General features: G+C 58.2%; 5 protein-coding genes across 5 annotated transcripts; 2 read left to right on the top strand and 3 right to left on the bottom strand.

Annotated features, from left to right (window-relative positions):
- Nucleotides 1–2,544: 2,544 nt before the first annotated feature.
- On the bottom strand, nucleotides 2,545–6,015 carry E0L32_002370 (uncharacterized protein; the record flags this gene model as incomplete). The annotated part of the gene is made up of 1 exon (XM_031136551.1): nucleotides 2,545–6,015. One exon carries the CDS (start codon nucleotides 6,013–6,015, stop codon nucleotides 2,545–2,547), a length of 3,471 nt encoding a protein of 1,156 aa, XP_030988585.1.
- A 1,186-nt stretch (nucleotides 6,016–7,201) lies between these two features.
- On the bottom strand, nucleotides 7,202–9,807 carry E0L32_002369 (uncharacterized protein; the record flags this gene model as incomplete). The annotated part of the gene is made up of 3 exons (XM_031136550.1): nucleotides 7,202–7,659; nucleotides 8,023–8,216; nucleotides 8,456–9,807. The coding sequence occupies 3 exons, from the start codon at nucleotides 9,805–9,807 to the stop codon at nucleotides 7,202–7,204; spliced, it is 2,004 nt and encodes a 667-aa protein (XP_030988584.1).
- Nucleotides 9,808–11,769: 1,962 nt separating this feature from the next.
- E0L32_002368 (uncharacterized protein) lies at nucleotides 11,770–12,728 on the bottom strand (the record flags this gene model as incomplete). Its single annotated transcript, XM_031136549.1, has 3 exons — nucleotides 11,770–12,002; nucleotides 12,071–12,455; nucleotides 12,684–12,728. 3 exons carry the CDS (start codon nucleotides 12,726–12,728, stop codon nucleotides 11,770–11,772), a joined length of 663 nt encoding a protein of 220 aa, XP_030988583.1.
- A 404-nt stretch (nucleotides 12,729–13,132) lies between these two features.
- Nucleotides 13,133–13,678, top strand: E0L32_002367 (uncharacterized protein; the record flags this gene model as incomplete). The annotated part of the gene is made up of 3 exons (XM_031136548.1): nucleotides 13,133–13,230; nucleotides 13,287–13,419; nucleotides 13,580–13,678. The coding sequence occupies 3 exons, from the start codon at nucleotides 13,133–13,135 to the stop codon at nucleotides 13,676–13,678; spliced, it is 330 nt and encodes a 109-aa protein (XP_030988582.1).
- A 1,820-nt stretch (nucleotides 13,679–15,498) lies between these two features.
- E0L32_002366 (uncharacterized protein) lies at nucleotides 15,499–17,665 on the top strand (the record flags this gene model as incomplete). Its single annotated transcript, XM_031136547.1, has 2 exons — nucleotides 15,499–16,156; nucleotides 16,230–17,665. The coding sequence occupies 2 exons, from the start codon at nucleotides 15,499–15,501 to the stop codon at nucleotides 17,663–17,665; spliced, it is 2,094 nt and encodes a 697-aa protein (XP_030988581.1).
- Between the last annotated feature and the right edge of the window lie 551 nt (nucleotides 17,666–18,216).

Genomic DNA, 18,216 nt, shown 5'->3' with positions numbered 1-18,216 from the left:
GCGTCCTTGGCATCAAAAGACGAGGTAAAATATGTGCAATTCGTCTGTGTTGAAAGCTTGCACATGCATCTACGCCGATACGGCGACATTTTTGTCAGACGGAGATTTACACATGTCCAATTGCCATAAAAGTGGTTCGACTGATCAATCCTCCTACAAGGGCTCGATGTGAAACCCAAAGGGGGGATATGAGAGCTCCAAAAATAGGCTCACCCTTCCAATCAGGAACTAATGGGACATACCCTTCAATAAGCTTGGTCGTTAAGCCCTGCGCTGCATGTGCCTTGACAGCTCCACCCGTTGACAGGACGCACGGAGTTCAATCCAGCAACGCCGACACACCGTCGCGGATAGAGGGTTCCTGGTGTAAGGCATTTTGCCGATCTGGCATGGGAAGTTCTGGGTATCTGCTAGATAAGAGTATTAACCTTTTAGGAGTTGGATGCCTCGCGTTGTAGCTTGACCGACTACGGGCAAATGCGCGGTGCCTCTATGAGGTGTCGTCTTCAGGCGGAAATAGCGTTAGGAGCGATGAAGGTAATGAGTAAATAAGTAGTTCATACCTGGAATACCTAGTAATAAGCTGAATGCTTCGCATACCCGAGGAAGAGTGATTGTACAGGGCTCGTGTTTGAGTTTCGGCTGTCCTAAGAAGGAGCCAAGCACCGAGAAAGCAGGAGTGGCACCATCATTCACTATCGGTAACGACATGTATGATCCTGACAGTTGCAGTATACCGTTGTTGAAGGAGAGGAACAGATGTAGGCCGAGTGAATCAAACGGGATGGTTCAATTATCGTCTCCAGCACCAGGGATACAGGGTGTCGTGATCTTCATTCCTTCCTATGAAATGACACGTAGAACAGGGCCACAGTGTGTCTTCCACACAATGAGCCTCTCTTCCGTTTTCAGAACGATGCCACTGGTAGGTTATGATCGTAATTCAACTCTAGGACATCAAAGGAGCAGCTGCTTCCCCTCGAAACGAAACTGAGATGCATGACGCTTGCCCTCCTTATCCTCCACTAGGCTAACAGGTCAATAGCCCTCACGCCAGTTTCAAAATTCAATACAATAATCAGGGTGGGATGTCAATCTGCCCGAAAACCCACGAATCGTGATTTTCGAGTCGGCTATCTCCACCCCTTGCCCAGCCTCCACAAGTCTATTGGACATGTCTTGTTCGGAGTCTTGTGCTCAAACTGTCTCTGATTTATATGAAACAACTCAGCTGATAGGCATGCCTCATACTATGTGACGGTAGGCAAGTGTTAAGGCAGGGGAAAAGTGAGGTTGGCAAGTGGGGGCTCTTCATCTCAGCAACAGGAGGCCGCGATGATGTTGCAATAGAATATCACGTGTCGCGATCTTACGATTCATGAGGCATTGGTGATTGATAGCAATTGTGTGACAAGCAAGCTAGAGGCCTCGAGAGAGAGAACAACCGGAATGTGGATTCAACTTGATCAAACAACACAATTTTCAAACCATTAGGGCAAGAGCCACAGCAAGCTATGAAGCTTTCATAGGTCTGGGTAAAACAGCTCGTCGACTCCATGTCGAGAAAAGACATTGTATTACATTTTGCACATCGAGTGGACCCGGTCCAAGGTCAACAAGGCTGAAAGGTGTCTTAGTGGGCATGCCTGTCCCTTTCGACAAGCCAAGAGCGTAACCGATGGGCATATGATGCTTCGCAGTGAGACATTTGCAAGCCATAGGTATAGATAGATATGAAGGATGTTGAGCATTCCAAACCGCTGGCGAGAAGCCATCTTCTATGGCCCCTTTATGCCAAGTCCGCCCGGACGTTCTATCTCCTTCAGTGATAAAACGCAGCTTTTTTGCGCTTTGAGGATGAGGACAAATTGGAGGCTCTATATGCTCGGATTGTGGAGAGTAAAAACTTACCGTTTCCAATGATATCACTCTTTGTCATGCGAAAGCCGAGTTACACTGTTATCTAGACATAGTTCAAAGACAAAGTGAAGACATCCAAGGATCCAAGGTCTGAACAGTACATCATAACGTTGACGCCTTCATTCATGTCCTCTGTCACTACCTGGCCATGAATCGTCAGGCAGGCACAGTGAGATATACCTCGAGCTAGCAGACACATACGTCCCATCGATTAATCATTCAGCCTTGCATCTCCTAGCCATGGGAAACATTGAGCTCCCGTGCAGATATCTCATCACATCAAACCACCTGAATAAGCAGAAGGAGAGCAAAGGTGTATGTTTAAGTCAGGGGCTATGAGTTGAGTAAGCATCGCGTACTACATCTTCATGTTTCCATCCCACGGCCAGTTGAACACTCCAGCGCCACCGCCCAGCCCAATCCCAGGATGTATCATAATACACATTTAATCCCAGGTCTGGTGATACACGCCACGCTCCATCTATCTTGACCATAACCTACATTTAACCTCCCCAAAAAGGAAAGCCGCTACAAAAAAAGACAAGGAGGTATATCCCAGAAACGCCAGACACTCCCAAGCATCATATTCAAAGACATATGAACCCCACACATCCCCCCTCCTCCCTACCACTGCGTCAACGCCCCCTCAACCTGCTCATCTTCATCCTCATCCTCGTCATCCCCCCCAACACCCGTCACCTCATCGTCATCATCATCATCGTCATGATCCTCATGTATCCGAAACCCATTGGGGTCATCCAGCGCGGCCCGCTCCGCGTCGGCGGCGATGAGCCACGCCCGCTGCGTGGAAGGGTACTCGGACGGCGCGCTGCTCCCCTGGCTCGCCTGCCCTTGCCCTTGCCCTTCCTCCCCTTCGGCCAAGGACATCGGATCCATGTTCTCCCCGTCCGACATGCCGTCCTCGATCCCCGGCCACGGCTCGTCCTCAGGCAGCCTCGGGCCCATACCACCAGCACCAGCACCAGCACCAGCACCAGCCTGCACACCACGACCACCCCTGTTACCGTCCAGACGATCCAGCATGTCCTCCTCCTCCCCATCCTCATAAACCTCAATGTCATCATACTCCCGGCCCCCCATCTCGCTACCATACGGATCCGTCGAGCTCCCCCGATCATCCCCATCATAGTCCATATCGTCGTCATCATCATCATCGTCGTCGTCATCAAAGATGCGCATCCCCGCGCCCGTGACAGCACCACCACCAGCCATCTGCTGCTGCCTCCCGGAGGCCAAGTCGGCAGGCGCGTTGCTAAACGGCGTCGCGTAGCAAAAGGGCGTCGTGCCCCGCGCGCCGGCGTGCTCGGGCGGCGGGAACGGCGCCAGGCTCGGGCTGCGCGACATGCTCCACCGCGGCGTCGTCCGCGGCCGCAGGCTCGGCGACCGCGTGGCCCCGCGGCGGCGCTTGCTGATGGCCGCCGCCGTCGTCAGCAGCACGGGCGAGTGCACGCTCTGCACGCGCGGGCTGGGCCGGCTGCTGCTGCCGCCCCCTGCGCCCGGGAACGGCGAGGACCGGCGCTCGTGGTAGGGGTTCGCCGCGGCCGTCGAGTACGACGCCACGCGGCGCTTGGCCTGCCCCGCCGCGGGCGAGAGTACCGCCGCGGGCGAGAGTATACTACTAGTAGCGGTAGCAGTAGGCAGCACGGCCGGCGGCATGGACGACGTGCGCACGTGCGGCGGGCGCTGGACGTGGTGCCGGCCCTTCATGACCAGGCTCGGCGACCCGGCCCTCGCAGCAGCAGCCGCGACGGGGCTCGTCGACAGGATGGGCGACTGCCGACCCGTAAAGTACTGCTGGGACGACGAACCAGACGACCTCGACCGGTTGAACGCCGCCGCCGCCGCCGCCGCAGCCTGCGCCTGGCGCAGACTCAGCCCTCCGCCGGCCGCCGCTGCAGACACGGGCGACTCGTCCAGCCGGTCGTTCCACGCCCAGCACTCCTCCGCCGCGTCCGCCTCGGGGACCTCGAAGCTGCTGCCGCTGCCGCTGCCGCTGCCGCTGCTCGTCTGCGAGTCCGGGTACACGCGGCTCAGCTCGCGCAGCTTGTGCCACGACCACCCGGCCTCGTAGGCCCGGTAGTCCTGGACGTAGGCCTCGGGCTGCGTGACGTAGAGGCGGTGCATGCCGCTCGCTCTCATGACGACGCTCGACATGAGGAACGCGGCGTCCCACAGCGCCGGGGTGAGCATCTCGGCGGGCGAGAGGAAGCGCAGGCGCGAGTCCTTGTGCACCTTGCGCAGCGGGATCCAGGGCTGCTGGAGGCCCAGGAACTTGTCGCTCAGGGGGCCGATGCCGCCCGTCGACGCCCGGCGCGAGGAGGAGGAGGAAGCGGGCTTGTGCGGGATGGTGCGGAGGGTGGATCCGAACGACGAGGCCATTGCCTGCTGCAGGCTTCGCGCGTCGGAGCCCCTGACCGAGAGGGTCTTGATCAGGCCCCGGCTCTTCAGTCTCTTGTCGATCATGCGGCCTGGGGCACACGCCCGCGGCAGCAGCCACGAGTTCTGCACGCCCTGGTCGGACCACTCGTACATAAAAGGCGACTGTGGCTCCGGTGTCTGCCGGCTCAGGGTGCTGGGCAGCTGCGTCCAATCATCTGCGTCCGCGCCGCGCCCTGACTGCTGCTGCGTGGCAAAGTGTTGGGCCTCCATCCAGATGCCCTTGAGCGGGAAGGGCAGGAAGACAACCTCGAGCTCCCAAGGGTTGTGGTACGTCGGCAGCGAGGATGCCTGGAGCGAGTTCACCTGGGCCTGGAGGGCCTGCAGCTGGCTGTAGATCTCCGAAGATTGCTCCGCGTATCGGACGGTCGCGTTTGTGGACAGCGACGCGACGCTGACGGTAGCGTCGTCATCGTGAACCCCAGCCCGGCGGCCGCTCGCGACTGTGCTGTTGTCGTCGTTGAGCCGCTTCTCCACTTCCTCAACCCTAGACTCCAGCTCGGTGACGCGCAGGTCTGCGTGCTCGTGTCTCTCATGGCAGTCCTCATGGCCAGCCACGGAGAAGGACGCATTCTCTAGCCTGTCCAACCTATGCTCGTGGCTCTGGACAGTCTCCGACAGCTGCTGTATGGTGCTGCTCCCGGGGCCACTCATCGGCGCCGCCGGGTTGTTGTTCTTGAGCGACACATCCTGGGTCTCCAGGGCCTTGGGGGTGGCGGCAGTACCGTGGAAATCCAGAAAATCAAACGAGTCCTGTGGGTTCAGGTTCCCAGCAGCAGTCTCTACGAGCGCGCCCGTCACGCTGTCCAATCCGATAGCAGCGCCGCCAGCCTCCTCTGGAAGGGTCTTCATCATCATCTGCGACTTTGCCGGACCCAAAGTCTGCAGACCCTTCCCGGCAAAGGGCCGCATATACCTGCCCTGGCTGGACTGCGCCGTGGACGGCGACTGGGAAGGCAATAGGCACTGGGGCGGGATGGGCGGCAGGGAGCCCGGCGGTCCGCGCGAGGGGGTCCGCGCGACGTTGTTCCAGTCCAGGGTGTCCGGCAGCGTGGACTCGTGCGCGGGGGTGGCAGCATTATTAGTGGCGATGTCACGGGGACCGGCAGGCAGCGACGGGGGCACGAGGTCAAACATATTAGCCGGGAAGGAGCTGTTCACGTTCAAGCCGGGGAAGTCCATGGAGAGACCCAGGTTCGAAGCCATGTGGAAAGAAGGCAGATGGTCCTGCACGGGAGTCAGGGGTTCCCGGTTTGTCTTGGGCCTCTCATTCTCCTGCCCGACTGTTACGGGCAGCCCGGCGGGCGCGGGCGTAGGCAGGCCGGCAGAGACCTGTGGGGTATGTGTCCGGAGGTCGTCGTGGAAGCAGGCGTGGTGGGAGCACATGCACCACACGGCGTGGTCCGCAGCATTGGCACTGCTGCCTGGAAATCCCGGGGCGGCGGTGGGAGGGTTCCGGCTCCAGAAGCGACGGCAGCCGCAGCGCGCTCCGCCGGAACCATGGTTCAGGTCCACGTAGTTGCAGGGCCCTCCGGGCAGATTGGCAGGTGCGGCATCCCGGGCGGCAAGTCCATCGTTGTAGATATCAAAGAGCACGGCGGAACTGGGCGCGGGTGCTTCGAGGGGTGTCGCGGCCATTGAGAGCTCGGGCACTCATCTCCTGGATCCAAGGCAGAGGGACGGCAGCAAGCCTCTAGCGCGTCGGTGGCAGCGGTAGCACGGGATGAGAGGAAAAGAAGCTCTATGGAAGAGCAGGCAGGCAGGAGAGTCGAGACGCGAAGGTATATAAAGGGCCGATCAGGTCAGGTGGAGGTCGCAGAGGCGACCACAACCAGGCAGGGCTGGGCCGCGATCCAGATTGGGAGGTCCTAGTACATGGTATTGATCTGCATTTGTTAGTCGGAGGGCCGTGAGGGATATTCTGCAAAGGAACCACGCGACTCCCATTCCCGGAGAGAGAGAGGAACGGAACCTCAGGCAGGCACTAACCGCCCGTGGTTCATGGAGTTGAGAAGAGTAAGAGAGAGGGAGAGAGCAGAGTGTGCGGGTGGGCAGCGCGCAGGCACACATCCGGCGGGAACGTACAGCAAGCAAGGTCGACAGGGTGCAGCGCGAGGGTGGGAGCTTATTTATATCCGTCGACGGCTGCCTCGTCACCGAGATTCGCAATCAGAAAGAGGACACAAAGATACAGATTTTGGCAGAGGAGGGCGGACGCGAGGATGGTAGGTAGAGAGCGGTGTTGCGACGACGAAAGAAAGTGAGGCGGCGTCTTCGGGATTGGCTCAGGCAGCGGGAGGAGGTGGGGTGGGCACGAGCAGCGAAAAGAGGAGCACTCGAGCAGACGCAAGAGAAGAGACGCACGCAGACACGCAAAGAAAAGATGGGAGAAGCAGGCGAGACAGGGAGACAGGTATCAAGTGTGGAGAAGAGAGGCGGTCGAGGTGGAACCGATGAGGGGGGGTGGGAGCAGAAACACCAGGACCGGGGCGGCAAGAAGATAACGACAGCTCTTCGCTACTTCTGTGTCCCCAAGGTGCAAGAAGCAGAGGGACCTGCAGTAGGATGACTCTACATGCAGGTAAGGTAGCTTACGGTGTGCGTGATCCTCAGGCCGAAAAGGCATATCAGAAAGGGTTGCGAGGGCTGCCGCCATGCAAGGTTCGCAGCACAGCAGCAGCAGGATTTTTGACAGGCAGACCACCTCGACAAGAGAAGACGCGTCTTGGCCAGTGCAGGCCTAAAAGAGGGAAAGGGGAGGGGCCGAGCCGGGAGAGAAGTGCGGGTTTTGGGCGGGGACAGCAGTGAGAGAGAGTACAAGTAACTAGAGAAGAGCCTGGGAAGATCCCTGTCGGGGTTGGCAGGCGGGAGGGTGCCCATTGGACGAGAAGCTATTAACACCCCGGCGGCCGAAGTCCTGAATCGCGTGTGGTGTGGGTGTGGGCGTGCGTGTGGGCAGTGGTGGAGACTCGATTCCGTCCTGCGCGTGAGCCTCTCGAGTTCGTCTTGTCCATCCAGGCACTCCAGGGCGATCAGGCAGTGATATGATGGGAAAGTCTCGCTCACAAAAGGGATTATCCATGCCAAGGATGAACCCCTTTTCGGCAAGAACTTGCATGTATGTTTTAAGCCTCGCAGGATTCTTGCCCACCGCTTTCGGTTCGATAGCCGGGATCCGGGTTGTAGCCGCACAGGGAAATCCTGTCCACTGACTGATGTGGGACTGTGAACTGGCCAAGGCCAGGATAAGCTCACAGAGATGGTTCCCGTGTCTCGAACCGTCTGTTGTGTGGATATGAATGTCACGGTGCAATAGCTAATGAGCATAATCAAGGCGCCGAGTGGTATTGTCAGGTGCAAAAAAAAAGGACTGTCCAATGCTATGTGCCTCGTCGTGTGTGTGTTCGTGAGAAAACCGTTGCCGTAATGCTCAAAGACTCTGTCCTCCTGTATCTCAACCCAAGTCTCCACAATCATCACAACCAGATGAAGTCTGAATAATAATGTTACAACGTGGCGTGTTCTCTACACGTCACAATAAGGAGGCCATCCCTCCATCCGCCTGGCACGAACCACTCCGGTCCACTCATATTCTCGCTCCTCACCTCAGACCTCGCCCCAGCTCCCCATAGGTCCAGACGAAACAATCATCGACCCCGTCCCGATCGACCCCCCGATATCCCAGTAGTGGTGCGACGAGTGCCGCGACCCAGACAGGCTGCTCCTCCTCGTCGCCGCCGACCGCCGTGTGCTCTGGCTCGCGCAGCTCGACGCGTGCCTGTGGTGGTGGTGGTGGTGGTAGTGGAGGTGGTGGTGGTGCATCGCCGCGACGGGGCTGCCTGGCGCCGGCCCCACCCGGTACTGCATGTGCCTCCTGCCGCCGGCGCCGTCCGCGCCCGACCCCTGCCCGCGCAGCGACCTGCCCACGAGCGGGTGGTGCTGCCGCACCCGCGCCGCCTTGGCCGCCGCCTCCTGCGTGCTCGACGTCGCCAGGTGCGCCGTGCCCCCCGTGCCCAGCGACGACGCCGCCCCCGCCGACGACGATGACGTGCGCGACAGGAAGCGCGACCGGAGGTACCTAAACACCAGCTTGATGTCCAGCTCCTGTTCCCACTCGTGCTGGGTGAAGTTGCCGGGCACGTGGGCCGAGGTGGCCGCCGATGCAGCCTCGCGGCGGCCAGGTATGTTCATAGCCTGTGCGGCCTTGCCGATCGTGGGGTGGAACTGAGGCGACGCTGTCGTTGCTGCGCTCTCGCCCATGGTCCTCGCGGCCGGCTCATCTGCCTCCACGGTAGTCTCCGGGATGACGGGCAAGCCCGCGTATGGCAGAGGCATCTGTTGTACCCGCATATACGTCGAGAAGGCGCCAGGGTGTGCAGACATCTGGTGCACTAGCATGCCAAGCTCTTGCGAGGCTCGTTCCAGCATGCGCAGCTGCCACATCGGATCTGAATGGTTTCTGTTGTTTCCCGCGGAGAGCTCCGAGGCCTTTGGCGTGGAGGAAAGGTCATCTTCAACCACCAGCTCTTCGCCAAACAGAATGCCTAGCATGCGGTCGTCAATGCCCATGATGTCGCGGATCAACTTGCGCGTAATACGAGACCACAGTCCCTCTTCGACCCCTAAATCATGCGGGGCATCCTGGTCATGCCACTCCGTGCCTTGCATCGTGTCGTCTGTCGGCGCTGGTGTCATGACGGCCTCCGTCACCGTACTGTCGGACCGAGACTCCCGCACCGAGCCTGCCGTCTGCTGGCGCCTACGTCGTGTCTGCTTCTGGATCTCGTCCAGCAGCAGCTTGCTCTGCTCTAACCTCCAAGCCTCGATCCTCTGGATCCGCTCCATCTGCTGGATGCGGTCCTGGTCCATCTCCAGCTCCAGCTCCGCCAGGTTGATGCCCGCATCGTGTCCTGGCTTGCGCTGGGGGTTGTACCGCTCGAATGCGTACATATGCTCTTGCATATCTGTCGCGATCCCCGCCGTGTCTAACCTGAAAGAGCCCAGGCCGTCGTGCCTGGGCAGCACCGTAGCCGATGCGTGAACCTGGTGGTGCTGGGAGTGCGGCACGGACCGGAAGTCCGGGAGGTGGCTGTCGAGGCTGTCTAGTTCTGCGTCCTCGTCGCCGGCATCCTCCTCCATAGGCTCCGCTGCCAACTCGCCAGCGTGGGAGTGGACATCGGACCGGGGTAGAGTGTTGAGGCTGCCGAGATCGCTGATGCGCGACCGGCCCGCCGTCTGTTGCGAGTCGTGGACCGAGCTGATGTACGACGTCGTTGTAGCCGTGTCAGTAGCAGGGGAGAAGAGAACCCAGGTCTGTGATTCTTCGAGTGGTGATGATGTTTCTATCACCGCCGCCGTGGCTGCGTCCTCGGGGGCGGCGCGCACAACCCTTTGCAGGGCATGCCGTGTGGTGGGCTGGTGGAAAGCCATTGTGACGATGTTGTTCCGTCGAACGAGGGTGTATCAAGGCTCGCTATGCGAGGTTATGTAGAGAATGCCCGGTGTGTCAAAAATAGAACTCTTGGCAGCGCGCGGCTGCAAAGAAGCCGTCACCGCGGACGGTCGTTTCGATGATGCGGTGAGAGAGGGCCGGTTGGGAGTGGGAGGAGGAGAGTGGGTATCCACGTCAACACAGCATCGCGAATCCGAGGGGTCTTGAAAGTGTAGATATCGGAAACCCTTCCAAGGAACTTATGTAGAAGAGCACGAAAAAGCAAAACAAAAAAGCCTACGCGGCTTACGTTGGATCGCACAGTGTCGCGCAGTACTTCAGCTTGGGGGTCGCAGAGAGAGACAAACGGCTGAGAGCATCAGGCAAGAAGGGATGCGGATGACGGAATGACACGAAGGACGAAATGGCGGGATATGGGCGCACCTGTGCTGTTATCGGGATGGATGTTGGGCACTTTCCCATCAAAGAGGGGGGGCCTCCATAAGGCGATCCAGCTCCTGAACCAGCCTGGGAACTCCACTACGAGCACGATAACTCCCCTATCATAGGACGGAACGGCGGGGGATGATGCGCTACGGGCTCCTCAACGACGAGATGATCAGTCGTGCTCGCGTGCTGGCACTTGACTCAGATTGGCAGAACAAAGGGTCATTCGTCCCCACACCTGTCCCTGTTAGCCTGTCCTGTCCGTCCGAGGGCAGGAGGATCGATAACAGCAAGGATTCCGGAAGAGGAGACGAAGGTCAGCTTGAGGAGATGCGATGCGCAGAAAGACCTCCGAAGCCAGAAGAGTGAGGCAGTTGATCTTGAGCTTACCCACGCGCAGAAAGCACATACACGCCATCAACACGGGCGATACGTGTTCTTTGCCAGCTTTGAGGTACCTACAGGTAATGCAGGGCTTATCGAAACAAGGTGGTGTTGAGCAACAGCGAACCATCCATCCGAAGTGCTCCGCCTGCCGACCCAGTCACGCCAGCGATAAGATCATGCAGCTGAGTCAGGTTCCACTCTGATACGTGGATGACTTCACTGCAAATAACCCCTCAGCCCAGCAATGAGTCCTTCGGCTTCTGTCAGATAGAGACAGTGGTATCGGTCCGTATTAGCCTACCGCTCAGAATGCAAGGCACTTCTCAACCGGTTGGCCTGCTCATAATCTCTTTTTCAAGACACGGCAATGCAGGGACATGGTGTACTGCAGGCTTTCGGTGAGAACCCCCATTCTTGAATGTGTCACACCTGGAAATGACAGGCTCAACTCGCTCTATGCGTAAAACATATTGCTCTCATTCAACAAGTTTGAAAGACCTAGAACTGGCTTGGCATGCATGTACTCTCGCAACCCGTCCAGGGGTTTTCGTTGGGCGACGATGAGAGATAACAGGGCGTACTTATTACCAGTTAGCATCTCCGTCTCGCATCCGAGCATCGGAGGAGGCTCTGGTAGACCGTAGCTCAGCATCTAGTTACCAGCCCACACCGCCCGCAGATCCACTTCTGCGATGTGGTTGTTTGAGAAGAAAATGGATACGAGCAGAGCAGGAGAGGTGTAATCGTGGCAAATCCGGGACTGCCAAAGGTACTGATAGACCCAAGGACTCATAATAGACTCGTCTCGGTGCAGTCCTGGCGTGAAGGCAGGCACAATTATGGACATGGTCGCCTGAAGGCCAGCATATTGGGGTAACCACGTAGGCAATGTCATGTCAAAGGACTACGTGGTATGGCAGCCCAGCGTAATCTCCACATCCGGATTCATCCATCACAGCGCAAATTCATCAAAGGCGACTGATCTCCTCATTCAATCAACGAGTGCGTGAAGTTGCTTGATTTTCTCTAAAGCAATTGTCTTCCCATGCAATAACCATGTCTCAGACCCATAATGACCAAATTACGCCACCCTGGATTCCAACCTCGGCTCTCGTCCTCGCACCACCTTAAGCCTCGGAGAAGGCCTCGGGGAAGCGCTTCATGTTGTACTCGAGAGGACCCTTGTTGCTCAGGAACTGGACGTAGGCACCGTCGACCTTGACGCGGCCAGCAGCCTTCTTCTCCAGGTACTCCTCGCGGCGCAGGGGGGTGAAGCCCCAGTTCTTGGAGATGATGATCTTTTGGCGACCGGGGAACTTGTACTGAGATCGGCGGAGGGCCTCGAGGGCGAAAGCACGGTCTGGAGGGGACGATGTTAGCTGGCTGCATGTATCTCTCGCTGGGGGGTTATAGGAGGTTGTAACATACTGGAGTCACGAGTGCGGACAGACAGGATGATCTGGCCGATGTTGACACGGGCAACAGTGCCGTTGGGCTTACCCCAGGCACCACGCATACCAGTCTGCAGTCTATCGGCACCGGCGCAAGACAACATCTTGTTGATACGGACGACGTGGTAGGGGTGAGCACGGACGCGCAGGTGGAAACCCTCCTTGCCGGTGTTCTTGACCAGGTACTTGTTGGCGCAAATACGGGCGGCCTCGAGGGCCTCGGAGCTCAGCTGCTCATACTCGTTGGAGACGAGGTGGATGCAGAGGGGGAAATCGTCAACCTTGGCACGCTTGCGGCCGAGATCGAAGATGCGAATCTTGGGGTCGGGCACACCACGGTTGAAGCGCGACTTGGGATACGGCTACAGAGGAAAGTGAAGGTCAGTAAAAGCTTTTGAAAATATTCCAAACTCCTCGAGCTTGTCTTGTAAGGTCGCCGGGTCGGTCGAACAGCGCAGGCCCGTGTGCTCATGTCGATCGAACGAGGCCATTCCCAGCTTTGTAATCCTCCCAAAATCTTCCGACCGACCCTCTCCCTCTCGGTCGCGACGACAAGACCTCCTCGCAGAACTGAAAAATGCCGTACTGACCTTGTTCTTGCAGTATCGGTAGCAACGAGCCGGACGACGCGCCATTTTGACTGATGTTGTCGTGGATTGCCGTTGGGAAAGGTTGTTGGTTGTTTGGGTGGAGGATGAGGTCAACCGTACAAATCGTCGAGCCTACAGGGAAAATGGGCACTTTTTCTGAATTCTTTTGCCAGCCTTGATTTCAAAGCAAATGGGCAGGTCGGCAGGTGGCGTCGGCTGCCTGTTCCTCCGCTGCAGTCGCTTAAAGTGGGTCGATTAGGGTTTATGCGCAGCCAAAACCCCACGGCGGTCGGACTAACCCCTCCACCGACAAATTTTCAGCGGGGCCCGTCCTGGCCGACAATTCAAAATAATTTGGCCGCTTCGATGCGAAATCCCGTCCCTCTCACCTCCATCACCCAGCAACATCACGACAATTTTTGCCGCCATCACCAGCAACAACCGTCACAATGGCCCCCAAGAAGAGCAAGCGCGATGCCTCCAGCATCAACAGCCGTCTGGCCCTCGTCATCAAGTCCGGCAAGGTCACCATGGGCTACAAGTCTACGTATGTCACATCGTCCTGATCGCCTCGTCGACTTGTCGCTAACCTGGCTTCTACAGTCTCAAGACCCTCCGCACCGGCAAGGCGAAGCTCGTCCTGATCGCTGCCAACACTCCTCCTCTGCGGAAGAGCGAGCTCGAGTACTACTCCATGCTGGCCAAGGTCCCCGTCCACCACTTCAGCGGTGCCAACGTATGTACAACATGGCAATCTCCTTGAACTGATTCCTCTCCTTTGTAGCTGTTTCTGGCCCGAAGGTTTCCTCACCTTGGGGCCCGCCCAGCGAAGAAGTCGTTTCCTTGACTTTGGAGGGTATCCGTGCAAATTGCTTACTTGTTTTCCCTCTCTCCAGACTGAGCTCGGTACCGCCTGCGGTAAGCTCTTCCGCTGCTCCACCATGGCCATCCTCGATGCCGGTGACTCCGACATCCTGAGCGACCAGCAGGCCTAAATGGGCGCACGTGTAGATACGGATGGCATGGGACGGCGTTCAGGTTTCGAAGCTGCGTAAAAAGCACCAAGGGCTCCGGATTGTTTTTGTGACGGTATACCAAAAAGCGTCGAGTAAATAGCTCGATGACGCATCCACCTTGATTTTCAGGTCTTTTCTAGGTCAGATAGACTACAAAGATCTGTTCCTGCCAGCCTCGGCGAACACTGATGTTCAGACCATTCAAACCATGCGTCTCTCTTGAAAGTGGTCGTGCGTGAGGGTTGTGTTGTGCTGTATGACGGTCGTGCTTGGCGAGATAAATACTCTGCAGGGTGAGAGTCAGAAATTGCTCGGGTTTGAGGCGACTACAAGCCGCCCTTCAAATGTCGAAGAAAACTATGAGGAAACTCGGTGTTTGATTCGAGGATGTGGTCGACGGCTTACATAACATTCAAGATCTTGGCCATGCGGTAGATGCATTGAAGGCGAGATTGCAATAATCCCGGGAATTGCCTTTCTGGACGCAACGGCCGGAACCATTCCCCTTTCTCCAGAAGATCGGAGCATCCGTCGAAGCCATCGAGCAGAAGTGGATACTGTATTGCAAATACAAAGCCAGGGTATTTCTCGAGGCTCTGGGTGTGTATTTCCGTTTTCATTGAACAGCTTTGTACAGAGTATCTGGAGATTCGGGGGTTTTGCAGTCACTTCTACACATGCAAAACAGCAAACAAGATCTGCCAGAATTATTTACCAGGCAAAGGCAGCTCGATGGGTTGCATTGATGCGCAGCTGTTTCAGCAGATCCGCGGCAGAGTCTGGCTCGCTGCCACCACCACGTCATCCAGATGCGACACATGCGGTGTCCCCCGAAATGCGGTAGGCATAAAGCTGTGTGCAGTGGGAAGGGTATGAGGGAGTTTCCATGGCCTACACGTGCATGAACACATACATTCACATGGCACCTTGGATAGAATAGACTCTGCGCCGTTGCTGAATTGCTGGCGTCATTGGGCTGTCACAATCGAATCGGCACAGCCAGGTTATGTAGTGAGTGCAGCTGAGCAGCCAACAAACTAGCCACTCCGAGAGGCACATGTAATCAGTGCTATATTTGGGCATAGCCTGCTCTCGAGGTAAGGTCGGTCGCCAACTTTGTTTGTTCAGCCGCTGTGAGTCGTAAGGTAGGTAGGTAGGGATGGTGATAAATGGCTCCCTTGCTGTTTTCGTTGCTTCTTCGCCACGAGACATAGGTAATTCACACCCAGCCTTTGTCCTCGACAGTCAATAAAGACATCCTTACCTAGTCCGTACAAAGTAACAAGTATCCAGGAGTCATTAACCGAAACAAGGGATTGGATATCAGCACGATATAACAGGCACCCTTGTCGAATGATCCACCCAGTCAAATCTCCTTTTTTCGTGGCTTCAGCACTCTAGGGAGCACTTTTTAGCTGCTCGAGGGCTCCATCAAATGCGCTAGAAGCCATCTGGACAAACCGCCATCTCCATATTTACTCCCCGAAATAACATTCAAGCATTCCATTCCAAACCCTTGTGTACACCATTTGCCCATTTTTGTTTCTCCTTTGCGGTTACAACACACGCTGTCTGTTTCGAGGAATGCTGCTGGCTCCAGTACCTTAGCATCATTCGCATTGCCAGGACGTCATCATCATCATTCACCTCTGATCAGGTCTGCGTATCTATCCCCATTCTCTCGAAAGGAGCTTCACAGTAGCTGCCGACCTTCAGGAGCACCCCATACTCGAGCGACAATCACATTCTTCGACACTAGGCATCATTAGGAGGACGACGACGACTCGGCAATAGTTACCATGTCTGCCGCAGCACGAAAGCCGCCCGCGGCCGGCAAAGACGGACCCAACAACTCATCACCCTCCCGCATCAGCTCGTCGCCCCGGGCCTCCAACGCTGCGACGGCCACGGGCACGGGCACAGCCACGGGCCACGTACGCACACGCTCCCTGCGGACCAGCACGCCCGTGACGGCCCGCCAGCGCCGCGAGTCGCCCCTCAAGGCGGACGCCAACGCCGCATCGCCCGCATCGCCAGCACTCGCCGCCTCCAACGCCACTGCAGAAGACGAAGCAGCCCGCGCCGAGACGGTCGCCCTGCTCGACGACCTGCGGGAGCGCCTATCGCGCGCCGAGAGCGCCCAGGAGCAGTACCAGAAGCAGGCCGAGGTGCTGCAGGCCAAGCTCGACGAGGCGCAGCACGAGCAGGCGCGCCTCGAGGAGAAGGCGCACGAGCACGAGGAGCAGGTCGAGGCCCTGCAGAACGAGAAGCGCGAGGCCGCGCGCCAGATGCGCGAGATGGAGACCATCTACGAGGCCGAGCGCAGCTCCATGACCAAGGACAAGGAGGAAATGGCCAACCGCGAGGAGGAGATGCAGGCCGTCATCCAGCGGCTCAAGGACAGCCTGGCGCAGAGGACAGCCAACGGCGACGAAGAGGCGCGGCCGTCGAGGCATTGTGAGCATTTCCCATCTCGAACGAACAACAAGACTTCTCACGCAGCAGTACTGACAAACCCCTCCGCCCACAGCAAATAACAACTCACCCAGCGTCGACAGCGGCAGCTTCGCTCCTCCCTCCTCCATCCACCGCAGCGACTCGCGCAACAACTCCAAGCTCCTGCTCCAAAAGGACAAGCTCATCGAGTCCCTGCGCCTCGAGCTCGCCGAGGCCCAGATCAAGCTCGTCGAGTCCGAGAACCAGGGCGGCGGCCGCCTGCGCGAGGTCGAGCGCCTGCTCATGGAGGCCCGCATGGCCAACGCCCGCCTGATGGAGGACAACGAGAGCTACCAGCTGCTGCTGCAGGAGAAGACACTCAAGGGTGACTTTGGTGCCAACGACTTCGCCTACCTGGGCGGTAGTGCGGCCGCAGGCGGCGCCGCCGGAGACCGCACCAGCCGCGTCTCGACCAACCAGGACGCCCTCAACGCCCTTGAGGGCCGCACGGGTGGTGAGGGCGGTGCGTCCACCCTCGCCGACGAGCTGTCCGAGGCCGCCGAGAACGAGTCGGAGAACTACCGCCGCCTCGAGGCCGAGCTCAAGGCGGCCAAGGACCAGAACAAGGCCCTGACGCTCTACATCAACAAGATCATCGAGCGCCTGCTGCAGCACAAGGACTTTGAGCACATCCTCGACCAGTCGAGCGACTCCAAGCCCGACACCAACAAGGAGCTTCCGCCGGCGCCCTCGTCGGGACCCTCCTTCCTCCAGCGCGCGAAATCCATCGCCTACAGCGCCACGGCGACCAACAAGCCCAAGCCGCGGCCCATGTCCTTCATGCCGCAGCAGCAGCACCACCACCAGCAGTACCACCAAGACTCGGCGCACGAGAATCCGGAGACGGCGCCCAGCATCCCCATCGGCCTCGGCCGCTCGACCAGCGTTAGGCGCGGTGGCGGGCGGCCCATGAGCGAGCAGTACACCGCCGGCGCCGGCGCCGCCTCGGTCGTGCACTCCATGTACCGCGGGCCCGGCGGCGCCGACGGGCCCCTGTCCCCGTCCCTCCGCGGCTCGCAGACCTTCTTCCTGCCGCCGCAGTCGTCGGGTGGCGGCGCCGGCGCCAGTGGTCCCGGCACGCGCACGCCCAGCGGCACAGTGCCCATGTCCACGAGCGGCAACTTCCCCGGCATGCGCAGCGAGACGTCGAGCACCTCTGGCGACGATAACGGCGGCGCCAACGGAGCTGGTGGCGGCGGCGGCGACGCGCAGAGCACGGCGTCTGGGTCCGCGACGCAGAGCCCGCCGCGCAAGGACCACGAGAAGACGGCCTTTACGGGCAGCAAGCCCCGTCCGCTGCGGCTCGTGCAGGAGCAGCATCCTACTGCCGCTGCCAATGGCGGCTCCGAAGGGAACAAGCGCGCGAGCTGGTTCGGCGGGTGGGCCTTTGGCAAGAAGGACGAGGCCGGTGCGAGCGCTGGGCCTGCGGCCATTGCTGAAGGCGGCGGCGATCCTGCGAAGCAGTCATGAGTTTCTTCTTTTTTGATGTGATGGGTTTGTTTTTTTGGTATATCTCGCACGAAAACAGTTTCAAATTGGGGAGGGAAGCTTTTTGTAGATCACCATCCATCATTCCCGTTTCGACTTGTGCTTTTCATTGTTATGTCTGGCCTGCTACCATTGGGTCATCAGCACATATGAAATATGGAAGGGAGGAGAACCGGTGTGCATCCTTCTGCCCAGGGGCAGGGAGGAAGGACGACAGGATAGAAATACCCTCTTGGTTTTGTGACATTTGCTGGTCAGAGGGAGGCTCATGGTCAGAGACGAAAGCGATCCGGTATACGTATATGGGCTGTGTATGAGAATGGTGATGTGGATTACGAGAAACATAGGATGCGATATGAGAACGAACCCTTCTCTTTGGATTTGTACGGACTATTGGTAGTGACAGTTAAGGACATGTCATCGTGGATGGATCATGATTTGAACCTCAGGCACGCGTGTACACTGCCTTTGTGAGGCATGATCGGGGCATTGTCAGGAAATCACGGTGGTCAGGACCAGAAACCGCTCTATGT

Source organism: Thyridium curvatum, assembly GCF_004353045.1.
Source record: "Thyridium curvatum strain D216 chromosome Unknown NODE_9_length_649264_cov_80.371750, whole genome shotgun sequence".
Classification (NCBI taxonomy): domain Eukaryota; kingdom Fungi; phylum Ascomycota; class Sordariomycetes; order Thyridiales; family Thyridiaceae; genus Thyridium; species Thyridium curvatum.
The sequence above is the reverse complement of the archived record's forward strand: the minus strand, read 5'-3'. Positions and strand labels throughout refer to the sequence as shown.